The 13,476-nt window shown below is 41.2% G+C and overlaps 1 protein-coding gene across 1 annotated transcript in view; it reads left to right on the top strand.

Annotated features, from left to right (window-relative positions):
• The first annotated feature begins 3,762 nt into the window (after positions 1 to 3,762).
• Positions 3,763 to 13,476, top strand: part of adam11 (ADAM metallopeptidase domain 11) — a 134,164-nt gene continuing 124,450 nt past the window's right edge. Inside the window, exons 1-3 of the mRNA XM_052038782.1 lie at positions 3,763 to 3,990; positions 4,324 to 4,499; positions 5,030 to 5,106. Coding sequence (XP_051894742.1) covers positions 3,933 to 3,990; positions 4,324 to 4,499; positions 5,030 to 5,106 — 311 coding nt within the window. The 5' untranslated portion in view covers positions 3,763 to 3,932. The remainder of the gene's footprint in view (positions 3,991 to 4,323; positions 4,500 to 5,029; positions 5,107 to 13,476) is intronic.

Here is a 13,476-nt window from a genome sequence, read left to right as displayed (position 1 = left end):
TGAATAGCAAACGCTTAGAGTGATTCGGGCCAAATGTATGCAAAACGGACTAGATCAGGAAAGTACCTTGGTCGGCATGGACGAGCTGGGCCAAAGGGCCTGTTTCCATGCTGTATATCTCTATGACTGGCTTGCTGCAGAGTACTCAGGACTTCCATGCCTATGCACTGTAGCACCAACATTATGAAATTGCTGGAGATCAAATACATGAGCAGCTGGTGCATCAATCTCATCTACACTTGATTTCAGCCATTGATCAAATCTATAAACAATCAAAACCTTGCAGTTGTGGATTTCTTCCCCAGAACTCCTACGGTCTCACCTCCATCAGCATTATCTGTGCCAGACCCAGTGAGGATTTCCCCATTCCAGTACCCAGCCCTAAACCTTTTTTTCTCACCTTATTTGTGGAATCTTCCTGACAGCACACCTGTTGACCTTAAGTTCCTGTGAATCAGTTCAAACAAATTATGGTCTCTTCCTCTGACCTGCTTGCCAACTAGATTTGCTGATAGTTCCATTACTTTGAAAACTCTTAGTCACTATCCAAATGATGCCTTTGACTCAGAACACTCATAGCTGTTCATAACTAAATACATGAGGCTGGAACATACTGATGAGCAGCCAGGGGGGTCCAGAGAAAACTGCCAGCTATCTGCAGGGTGTGTGAATGTCTTTCATGCTGGAGATCACATCCTAGTCTAATTCTTTGGGCATATGATTATGTGCTTTACAGATCTATTTCTCAACATCATGGTGGCCTCTGCAGACTCTTCAGTAATTGAATCTTCTGCTTTAGTATCATTGTCACCATAGCGAAGGATCTGCTTTTCATGCTAGTTGGAATGAAAAAGACAGGAGCCAGCCCTCGTTATGAGACACCCAAATGGTAAGTGATGTAAATCCATGACTCTCAAAGAATGCTGTCAGCTTATTTTGCATCAAGGAAGCTATATTCTATGTTGATATTGCCTACTCATCACGAACCCACTACTGGGGATATCATAGTCCATGTGGATACTTTGCTCTAAGTCAACAACCTTTTCAAAAGAGCTTAGCACACAATATTTGCATGTGTTGTTGAAACTGGTGGCTTACTTCCTTCCAGGAAGGTCTTGCGTTTAACTACTTACTGTTTTCAGTCTAAGTTTCACATTCCTTCTCAGTTAGACATTATCAAATTCCATCTGTAATAGTGCCAGAGCACCACTCCATCTATCGTTGCACCTGCCCTCTTGGAGTGGGCTACTGTATTCACTGCACTCTCATCCCACGTTATGCTTTCTCTCACTGTCCCAGTGTGTGGTAGCCATCCTTGACTACTATGTTGGAGCTGTATCGTGTAACTCTGTTGCCAGGATCTGCAAGTTATGGATTTCTTGAAATGTCCCAAGCCATTAGCTTGGGGAGGGGGGGGGGGGTTGGCAGTGCAACCCAGAGCCATAGTTTTGTTTTCAAAGAGAGTCTCTAAATCTGAGTGATTCAATCCAGGATTAGCCCATTACTGTCAATGCAAGCCCCTAGTCCATAACTACAATAAGCAACTGGACCCACCTATCTCTGCTGATGGCTGAAGCTCTCCCCTATAACTCTGAAGGGCTTCTCCTGAATAAGAGCCCAACCATTTTTCACTGCCTCAATGGAAAGTGGTTTAGGTAGTTCTGATACACATCTTGGCCTACAACAGATCGAATTGTCAAAGTATCAATGCATATCATTATATTTGCCTCCTTGCCTTAAGATGGCCTTAATTGTACTGTCCTTGTCATCTTTTTCAGGTATGCGATAGGTGCGATTCAATATTTCTATTTCCATGTTCTTGTTATATGCTTTTGTGGAGTTTCCCCACAACATTGCTCCATGTCCTTGCATCCAAAGCAAACAGGGACTATTGTGTGTGATGTGCCCATTTGAACAGGCATTCTAAAGTCCATTGGCCTCCATAACATTCAGGACAAGGCCTCCTGACTACACCCATGTTACTTGCAGCCCTCCCACCTTTTACACTCATGTGACTGACTGGTGTCCTGTCAAAGCTTCTTGCAGTATCCTTGTGACTTAGATGTAGAGAAGACCATGTTGCCATTACTATTTCTGTGGGTTTGTTCTCTGTTTATACCTCAGAACCATGCCCTGAATGAAACTGGCTTACCTCTTTAAGCACCATCTCCATACAAGCAGCTGTTCTACACACTCCCTTGACCATTACGTTCAATGTGTCAAATAGTTTTGCTAAATATTCTGATTCACCAGTCTATAAATGAAGCGATTCCTCAAAGCCCAATCTACAAAGGTCTGGAAATTGCATCTCTTTGTCGGTGTCCTTGGCCTAACCACCTATCTGTGGATCATTCCCACTAGTCCCTGGTTACATGTGCCAAAATTGTGGCTCTCAAAGATCTCTGATGCTGACTTGAAATGTCCCTTCAGGATTTTCACTATGTTCTTGCATGAACCTTGTCTGTAGTTCATGATGCTAGTTTACTCATCAACACATCACTCTCTCTGGCCCAACCACCAACAACAATATCATCGTCTTTTCCTGTATGGCTGTGTTTCTGATCTGAGTCCTCTCCCATGGTTTTGATGATATATTTTGCCCTTGGGAACATCTCCACCAATTCCATGCACTCACTCATCAAATGGCTGAGGCCATTTGTATCTCCCATCCTGATCAATATATCTGCCGTGTCTACCGCCAGTCAACATCACCACTGTACTTGGAAAATCCCATTCTCCATTCACCTGGGATCACTACCCTATACTCCCTCAAGCAGCAGCATCCCAAATTCAGTACAAATGTAGTGTCTGTAGGCTCTTTAATGTTCCTGCTTGCTGACAGGTAGGGCTAAAGGTAGAACATTCTTTAATGAAGGTAGTAATCTCTCAAGGGTGGTGTCCAGTGCAATCATGTTCCAAAAGTCAAACAGTATGTGTATGTTCAGTTATTAAAGGCACACCTACACTTAGATAAACTAAAATTACCACACGACTTGTATTTGTTGGCATAACAACATGCAGTTCTTCTACATACAAGCAATTCAGTAGCTAAAGATTGAGCCTGAATATTGAACTCTTACATCTTGCCCTTGGTTTGTAAACTATGCACCCTTCATTTCACTGAAGCCTGCTTCATTTCTTTTCAATAAACAGGACATTGAGAACCTCCTGTATCACTTATTGATCACAGGCCAATGGCTCCATTGGATTTGGAGTTACCACATCTCTTTATTCTAACCTGTTTCAAAAATTGTATGAGAAACCATGTGATTGAACAGACGTTAAACCCTGAAAAATACGCTTGTTAGTGGATACTAACTTATACATAGAATGGGCCTTTGGGGGGTTTTACATGGCAACTAATTTCCAGTTCGGCACGGATAAGTGATAAATGATTTGAACAAATAGCGATTGCAGTTTGTGCAAATTTTAAAAAAGGTGTTGGGTTGATGTCTATTTACAAAATTAGCACTACCGTTAACTACTGATGAATTAGGTTTCATATCAAAAACTTGGCACTCGACACGCTATTAGGAAAGGCACTATAGTAGAGCGCACCGCATTAGGAGAACCAGCCTGTCTGAGTTAATGCATTTAGATTGCAACCAAGTATTTGATTCCCATTATTGAGAACAGAATAAACTCTGGTGGCATTAATGCTCATCATTGCATGATACTGGGATGTAGGCTGGGTTTAACCAGACTGGCGCATTGGGCGAGAATGCTGCTGGTGTCACAGGCGCGGAGCGGGATAAGAAAGAATCTGACTCTCCTTCATGCACTCATCTGCTGATGGAAAAGACTGCGGGACCATGATGGGCAGGTTGCAGCATCTCCGCAAATCCTCATAATATTACCTTCCTTCAAGAGGGGGTAAAAAAGTGAACAACAACGTATCATTAAGCGTCAATAGGTGCACAAGATATGAAACCATGGTTCCTGTAAGGACTTGGATTTTTGTTGCATTCTTCTACCTCGCTGATCCTACAGGTAAGCAAGTGCACTTATTTTTCTTTTGAAAATTGGCGCTTTTCAAATTATTGCCAATGCATGCCTTTTTTTCACCCCTCCGTTTGGACGGAATTTAGCTTACACTCGTGTTTTGAAACCTGCAATTCGTCCATTATTTTTTATGCGGCTGCTGCATCAACACAAATTCTGCAGTGCACACAAGTACTGTACGTCCGTCACCAACACGGCGACGGTTCCTGGGAATTTTTTTTAATGAATCACATTTTGCTTTCAAATACAGGATTGATCCGTAATCAGGCACCTACGGTTTTTTTTTGCGGTTACCTTGCCACTTTTGTTTTATTTTGAAAGGTTTTATTGAAGCCGAGATATACACGGAGACGGCGTGGAATGAACGGCGGAGCGGCAGATCCCTCTTACAGGAGGCTACCAAACCCCAGCGATTAATCCACAGTGTTCATTCAGCAAACGAAATCAAACACGATCAACTGAATACGAGAGTCCGAAACAACAGCACTGCTGCTCATGTAGGTGTAATGCAGTGTTCTCTGTCCGTTTAAAAAATAACAAATAGCTATTTGTTCACATGCCCACTTAGAACCCTTTTGGACTATTTCAACGTTGCTCAGGAGCAAATCATTTTTGAGATTGTTTTTTTTCTTCGCATGTTTTGCAAAATGAGTTAAGGGTTGAAGGCTCAGCGGAGAACATCATCTCGGCTCCAGCCAATCTTGCAAAACTTCTCTAAAGAGGAATTTGTGGACCCTGTTTGTGGATTTGCTTGTGATTTGGCCTCATTCTCCCATTATTTGTTAAATGATATTTAAAATAACGGGCAGAAGGATTCATCAGTCCCTTCATTGCGGAGTTTAAGCGCCACCTACACCATTCTGTATTAAAGTTCTCAGTGGATTTCCAGCGCGCAGAATATTTGCTAAATCCAAAAAGGCGTCAGGATGTGCCTGCATTTCGTTAATTTTGTAGAAATTAATGTTCTAGATGTTTTCAACTTGTAAAACTGACATTGCTTAATAGCATTGTACATTTTGTTTTGTAGCTTATTCATCTGGCACATGCGAGTTTCCAGATAGATGTATTCGGTTCATCCTTCATTTTGGATCTAGACTTGAACCAGTGAGTATTTTATCCAGAACACGCAACAGATGGCCGGCGCTAGAAGAAAGGTTCTTTTTGGGAAAGAGTGAAATAGATTTAGAGCTCTGTTTGATATCAATAGGAGTAGCTTCATCCTTTTAAACAAAACTAATCATATTCCTAATACCTGCAAGTTTGTACAATTACAAGTGAATTTGGGTAAACTAGGAATGCATCCAACTAATCATAGCGTAGACTTATTGGCTTCAGTTATTTTAATGTTCTAATTTCATCTGTTTTCCTGGTTATTTCAAATATTACTCACCAGTCTTTAAACACTCTTGTCATGGATGACAAATAACCCAAAAGGGAGCTAACTGTAGAGGAGCTGAGATAGTGATTTGCTCAGAGACTGCTTAGCACTTGCATGATATTGGTTGAGTCAAAATGCAGTGCTTGTTTTCATTCTGTGACATGTGTAGAGTTGCAAGTATTTCTCTCAGTATTTGGATGCTTTACAGTGTACGGTGAATGAAATAGGTCTTAATTGGCTATTGTGTTTCATGGATAAAAAAAATTTGGCAACGTTTATATTGGGTGATAATTTGCTTTCTACTGCTTTGTGCCATCGTCAGTTCACGAGTCAGTGAATTCAAGGGGATCTGGATTGTTCATTGAACAAGTAAGAAGCTTTTGAAATGCAGTGTTGGAGTAGTTTCACCAGCATTGTATTGAGAGAAGACGACAAATGGGGATCTTGATATAAAAGTAAATCACTTAAAAATCTGAAATTAAAACAGAAAACCAGACAGCATCTATGGTGAGAGAAACAAAGTTGACATGGCAAGTTGATGACAATACTGTTTTCTGGTGAAAGGTTTTGATGAAAGGTCATCAATCTGTGTCTCCCTCCAAAGATGTCTCCTGGGTTGCTGCATATCGGGGACTCTGACGTGAGTGTATACTGAACAAAGTTCATTTGCTCAGAAACTGTTTTATTGGAATTGAAGTAATATCCTACTTAGCATTTAGTGTTTTGTTTTGGGGGGGAATATAATTGAAGGATTCAATCTAATTAAAATGAGGGCTTTGTTTTACTTGAAGAAATTGAGGCATTCCTATCATTTTCCTCCTCCATCGCCTAATGTGTTTTCTCACAGGTCCCTGGGGGCCTCCACAAATCATCTTCTGGGTTTCTGCCAGTGCTGCTTTTGGCCAAGTAATGAGGAAATTTATCAGTTGTAGCTAACTAGTTTCACTTTCCTTTGCTAGCGAGAATGGAAGATTACATGGCCCTTCAACCAACTCTACTTTATTATTCCTGGTCTGTAAAATTATAGAGTTGTACAGCACAGAAATGGGCCCTTTGCTCCACTCCTTCCATGTCCAAGCTGCCTGCTGTATCTATCTACACCAATCCCATTTACCCACATTAGGTCTGTAGCGTACTATGCCTTGGCAACTCCGTTACATCTCTAGATGCTTAAATATAGTGAGAGCATTTGCCTCCATCATCTCCTCAGGCAGTGCATTGAAGATTCTATTCAGTGCATTCTGTGTGAAATAAGTTTGTCCCCTCTAAATGTCCTACCTCTCACCTTAAACCCATGCCCTCTTAGACACTCCCACCATGGGGGAATAAAGATTTTTACTATCCATTCCATCTATCCCCCTCATCCTTGTGTACACCTCTATCGGGCCATCCCTGAGCCCCTTCCACTCCCAGAAAACAAACCCAGCCTAAACAGTCCCTCTTTGTAACTGAAATGCTCCAATCCAGGCAACATCCTGCTGAATCTTCCTATAGTCAGTCCTGATGACCAGAACGGCATACAATATAGCAGGGTAGAAAGAAAGTCTTTGATCAGCCAATAGGTGGCACATAAGAGCAGGAGTAGGCCATCTGACACGTTGAGCTTGCTCCACCATTCATTTGGTCTATCTTGGTACCAGTTTCCAGCACATCCCCATATTCTTTCATTCTCAATATCCTGAAATTATTGATTTGTTTGAATGAACTCAGTGACTTGAGGCCTCCTCAGCACCCCAGGGGTAAAGAATTCCAAAGATTTGCCACCCTCTGAAGAAATTTCTCCTCATCTCAGTCCCCTTGTTCTGAGATTGGGACCTCTGGCTCTAGACTGCCTAGCCATGGGAAGCATCCTCTCTGCATCCAGCCCATCAAAGCCTGTAAGAATATTGTAAGTTTTGATGAGGTTTTGTCTCATTCTAAATTGTAGACAAAATAGGCATAGCCTGTCTCTCGTATGGCAGTTCCCCCACCACTTTACTAGTGCAGCAGATCTTCCCTGCACTTCCTCTATGGGAAGTACATCCTTGGGTAAGGAGACCAAAACATTGCACACTATACAAGTGCGGTATCACCAAGGTCCCTACAACTGCAGTAAGACTTCCTTTCTCTTGTACGATAAAGGTGAACTCTTGATCTGAGTCTACCTTGTCATGGCCCTTGCACCTTGTGTGTCTACCTGCACTGCACTTTCTCTGTAACTGTAACACTATAGTCTGCATTGTGGTTTTTTTCTTTTGTACTACCTTGATGTACTTATGGAATGATCTGTCTTGATGGCACACAAACAAAAGCTGTTTGCTATATCTCTATGTTTCAACAATAAACCAATTACCAATTATTCAAATCCTCTTGTAGTAAAGGCTGATGCACAAGTTTGTTTTCCTAATTGCTTGTTGGCTTTCAGTAACTTGTGTACAAGCACATCCAGATCTCCTTAAAAACCAACTTTACCCAATCTCTCACCATTTAATGAATACTGTGCCTTTCAGTTTTGTACTCCAAAGTGAGTGCTCGCACATTTTTTCATTACATTGCATCTGCCACGTTCTTGCCCATGCACTTAAAACATAATTGTTATTGGTATTTGATTTATTTCACAGTTCTGAGCTTTTAGGGATAAAAATATTTTGAACCGATGCACATGCAGTGTCTGATTTCCAGCTAGTCTAGGGGAGAGCAAAAGAGCAGGACAGATGAATTTTGTTCAATAATAAAGGGAAGCTGGTGCCACTTGTCAGTGCTTTTATTCTAGTTGACACTATCTTAAATTGGAATGTTTCAAGCTGATAATAGGCTGTACAGGAAATTGGAGAATTGATGACAGATTGAGAGATCCAGGGAAAGTCACTGACAGAACAGAACACGAGTGCCAAGAGTTGACAACAAACACGCGACAGAACATCTGCAGTAGGTTCTATTGAAAAGAGATTGGACCATGGTGTTGACATGTTGAGTGTGACAATCAGGATCCATACCCTGAGCACCATGATCAAAATGTAGCACTATCTGATCTGGGCATTGATTATTTTGAAAGAATGCCAAGGAATTAAGTTAATGATCTGAGGAAATCTGTTGTTTATTTCCTTCGGCTTTATTTGTACTTCTGAATAAACTATTTAGTTGTAGCCTGAGATGGCTACCCTTCCTAGCTATATCTTGTCCATCATTGAGAAATCATTATCGTATCCTAATCATCTGTGGCAGTTCCGGTGCACATCTTAATAGTAAGAGGTGGCTCATTATTTGATCTAAAGCCAACAGTTTCATGTTACTTGATACATTGGATCATTTATCTATTCATAAGTACAGCTACCTTGCATTGGACAAGAAGCAAATTGTTTAATAAAGTCATTTGCAAGATGATAGTGTTAATTGTTCAAGTTAACTTGCCAGATCTGAGAAACATTCTAAATGTAATCTGAATTAAGAGATTTATGAAACTATTTATTTTATAATTGAACAAGTGCATGGTTTATAAATACTTGGAAAATGTGTTGTAAAACACGGAGACTTTGTTGCATCAAGGTCATTTTTGAGTCTGTGTGTCCTTTTACAAGTTCACTTTGCTAATAGCGATTTGTGTCAACTGTCATTGCAGTTCAGGCATTGAATACAATTTTCTGTTTTTGGTTTTAAGGTTTAGAAAATTGTGGGCAGAATGTCAATACTGAGTTGTGGCAGAAGACAATTCACCCACACTCCCAGCCCACTGGGGCTGCAAACGTAGAAAATGATCCCATATTTATTCTTGCGTTTTGTAACTTCAATGTGTGTTCCAATGGCAATGCACTTTTATGATAGCTTGATTGATATGTAAATTAAACAGTTGCTGCATTGTAGGCTTGGGTTAGGCACACCTTTGATTTCCCACAGACACTAGGGATGGGGTGAGAAGGCAGAATTGCCTTGGTTTGTCGGTGTATCCATCTTGCCCCCTGGCAATTATACTGCAATCTTTTATTTAGGATTGAACAGTCTTTGATACTGTAAAGGAGAGGAGCAATCAAAATATTGCCTGAACTTTTAATTATTTAAACTTCAACTGTTTTCAGATAGCTCTGATTATCAGGGACATTTAAAAGCAATTTTTAAAATTATTGAGAGCAGCGAGCTGCCAGCAGACTATCAGGGCAATCAGTCTGAGCTGGATCTTCGGGATCAACCTGCATAAGGTGTTGTTACTGCTTGTAGACTGCTCCACATCGCGGGGTGGCCACTACAGTATGGCCTGGGTTTGACTGGAGCCACAAGACCACAAAATGTAAGTGTAGTCATGGGAATGGCATAGGTGACAAGTGCAAGGAGCAGCCCAGATCTTGCACGATCTAGTCTAACGTCTCCCCATGGGATACTCCTCTCATCCTTAGAATAAACCAAGTCAATTGTTGATAGCAGAATCAGATTTATTATCACTGACATATGTTGTGAAATTTGTTGCTTTGTGGCAGGAGTACAGTGTGAGATATAAAAACTACTATAAATTACAAAAACAAATCGTGCAAAAGGGGAATAACGAGGTAGTGTTCATGGACCATTCAGAAATCTGGTGGTGGAGGGGAAGAAGCTGTTCCTGAAATGTTGAGTGTGGGTCTTCAGGTTCCTGTACCTCCTCCCTGATGGTAGTAATGTGAAGAGGGCATGTCCCAGCTGGTGAGGGTCCTTAACAATGGATGCCGCCTTCTTGAGGGACTGCCTCTTGAAGACGTCCTCGATGACTGGGAGGGTTGTGTCTGTGATGGAGTTGGCTGAGTCTACAGCCCTTTGCTGCCTCTTTTGATCCTGCGCATTGGATTCTGCCAGCAACAGTGGTATCATCAGCAAATTTATAGATGGCGTTTGAGCTGTGCCTAGCCACAGTCATGAGTGTAGAGAGAGTAGAACAGTGGACTAAAGCACGCATCCTTGAGGTGTGCCTCTGATTGTCAGTGAGAAGATGTTGCTACTGATCCGCACTGACTGTGGTCTCCCAATATGGAAGTCGAGGATCCCGTTGCAGGGGGAAGTACAGAGGCCCAGGTTTTGAAGCTTGTTGATTAGTACTGAGGGGATGATGGTGTTATCCTAGCCTCTGTGGAATAAATACTCTTGTTTTTGAGGAAAGAATATTCTTTCTTGGGTCACGAGATCAAAACTGCACATGCGACTCCGGGTATGGTTCCATCAAAGCCCTCCATATTAGTATTTAGACTTTTTCACCCACGTGCAATAGACTAGATTTACCTTTTTGCCTTCATAATTGTGTGCTGAGTTTACATATTTACATCATATTTCTCCAATGCTGTTATTTATTAGCTTCCCACCCTTAAAATAAATCTTCCTTTAGTTCTTACTAAAGCAAACATTATTGTACATCCTGACATTATAGTTCGTCTGCCACCACTTGCCCAGTTACTTAATCTGTTTGTATCCCCTTGTAGCCTCTTTGCATGCTACTCGCAGCTTGTCTTTCCACCCAATGACCTATCATCAGCAAACTTGTATATATTACTTCGCTGTCCTCATTAATGTAGACCATAAGTAGTTGAGGCATTAGCACGGATTCTTACCATGCTCCACATTACTTATTCCTATCCTGAAAATGATCTGTTTATTCCTAAGTAAGATATCTATCTGTTAACCAATCCTTGGTCTATACTAATATTATTTCCAGTCTCCTGAGCCCTAATCTTGCAGAACAACCTATTATGTAACACTTTATAACCTGCCTTCTGGTCACAATCTAGATAAGGCTCACTCAACATTAAACAGTAATGAGATCCAACACACACAATTCTGCTTTGTGGCTGCAAAAGTTTCTTTGCATGAATTAATCTGAGATTAAATTCCAGTTGAAAGCAGCTGGACCTTGTAGCATTGAGTTATAGTCCACACTATTGCATTTATCACTATATTTTAAAAAAATATTCTTTTTATAAGGTACATTTATCTTCAGTTTCCTTGGCATCTTTCCATTGTCTGGTGTAAGTGCCCTTAAAACCTATGATGGCATCTGCAGCAGGAATGTTCCTCTAATGTGAATCATACTTGATGCAATATTGGGGTAGGCTGAGAATACACATGGTGAGTTTCTGTAGGAAGTATGTTGAGCAGACTGATTATGTTTTTTACCAGGCAATGCTGCACTCCAGCTGAGCATGTATTCTGCAATTGGAAGGAAACCTCACCACTTTATATAAATGGATCATCAACTACTTTACAGGCTAGGTGCTGATTGATCTCTTCTGTTACCAATCTACATGTTTTGGTGTTTTTCCATGGGTATTTCAAGTTGTAAAGGTACGTTTGTGAGTAGTGTTATAGTTGTGGATATCACAGACTCTCCAGAAACTAATGCTTCCAGACTTAGAATATGTCATGACTGTAAGAATGACATGAAGATAGAATAGGAAATGCTACTGAAAGAAGGGGAGATGATCTCACAAATGATGGCCATATTCCCTCGGGATGTTGGGGCAGCATTTCTAGCTGAACAGGAGGTGTGAGAGGTCTGTGTTTTAACAAGGATGTTACATTAAACTCAGCTACCTGCTGAAGCCATATCTGTAGTTTCAGTGTTGACTGATTGCTGGTGGCTGTCAAGATGATAGTGATTGGCTCCTTTCAGATGAGAGAGGGAGATGTTCGTGCTTTTTGCAGTTTGACATGTACAGTTGTGTAAGGGAGGTCACTGAGGTGCTCTATTTGAAAACTTTCACTCACTCTTTTCAGAAATGAGGGCAAAAGAGTAGGTGCCTTTGCTGGAATTGCAGTCCTTCCTGTGGTTCAGAGTGCCTTTGATTGCGCACATTGATCTGGGAGCATCACACCAACTCTGCTCTCAGCCAAAACCAGCAGCCTGCGTTCAGCCCTGACCACTGGTGCTCTGTGGAGCAGCACATTCTCCTTATAACTGTGTGGGTTTCCCCTGGTTGCTTCTTCTTCCTCCCATATCCCAAATGTTTCCTGCTGGTAGGATAATTGACTGCTGTAACTTGCCCCTACAGTAGGTGGGTTGTAGGAGAATTATAGGGAAATTGATGGGCAATTGTGGGAGAATAGTTCCAGGGAAATATTGGTATTGATGGGTTCTGTGTTTCGGCAGAGAAACAGTGGGCTGAATGGTCATCTTCTGTGTGGAATTTTACCCAACATCCAGCTGATCCAGCAGTCCTGATGAAAGGCCTTGAACCTGAAACATCAACACTATTCCTCTTTCCACAGATGCAGCCTGGCCTGCTGTATATTTCCAGCACTTTTGGAAAAATAAAATCTCCTGCCTGCAGTGTTTTACTCTTTTTTCAAAAACGAATAGTACAGGTCATAGAGGTAGTTTACATATGGAGGTAGATTTTAATAAGAATCTGAATACTGGGGAGGGAGTTAGATGATTGGAGTGGCTTAGGTAAGGCCTAGGCTGCCGAATGCAAGATTTTGGATGTTTGGTGGAGGTTACAAAAATTTGGAGAGGCAAGGCTGTTTAGGGATTTGAGAAAGATAAATTTTAGAACTGAGGCATTGAAACTTTAGACATGAAATGAATGTTTGCCTTTGACAGGCCAAGCTTCCTTTAGTGTAGAATAGTGTTTTATATTTTTGCATCATTTAGTGCCAAATTGTATATTAAATAAAACCTTGACATTTTTCTGGCTTGTACTAATTTAGCATTTCTTGTTTTGCTGAGATGAGGAATGTTGAATATTTTATATAAGAATATGAGTGCCGCAATTAGTAGCGCTGCTGCCTCCCAGCACCAGGGATCTGGTTCAATCCTGACCACGCTTGCTATCTATGTGCATTTGCACACTATCCCTATGGCTGTGTGGGTTTTCTATGGGTGTTCTGGTTTCTTCCCACACCCCAAAAGTGTGCAGGTTGGTAGGTTAATTGGCAACTGTAAATACCCTCAGTGGTAGAATCTGGGGGAATTGTTCTTGAGAAGGTGGGAAAATAGAAAATGGGATTAATTTATGATCAGTGTAAATAGGCCGTTGATGGTTGGCATGGAATTTGTGGGCTGAAGGGAAGGGCCTGTTTTTGTGTTGTATCTGAAATATTTTAAATACACTTTATGCAAATATACACTTGTAATACAATCACAAGAGCCATTTTATGGAACT

This window comes from Pristis pectinata, chromosome 25 (genome assembly GCF_009764475.1).
Source record: "Pristis pectinata isolate sPriPec2 chromosome 25, sPriPec2.1.pri, whole genome shotgun sequence".
In the NCBI taxonomy this organism is placed as follows: Eukaryota; Metazoa; Chordata; class Chondrichthyes; order Rhinopristiformes; family Pristidae; genus Pristis; species Pristis pectinata.
The sequence above is the reverse complement of the archived record's forward strand: the minus strand, read 5'-3'. Positions and strand labels throughout refer to the sequence as shown.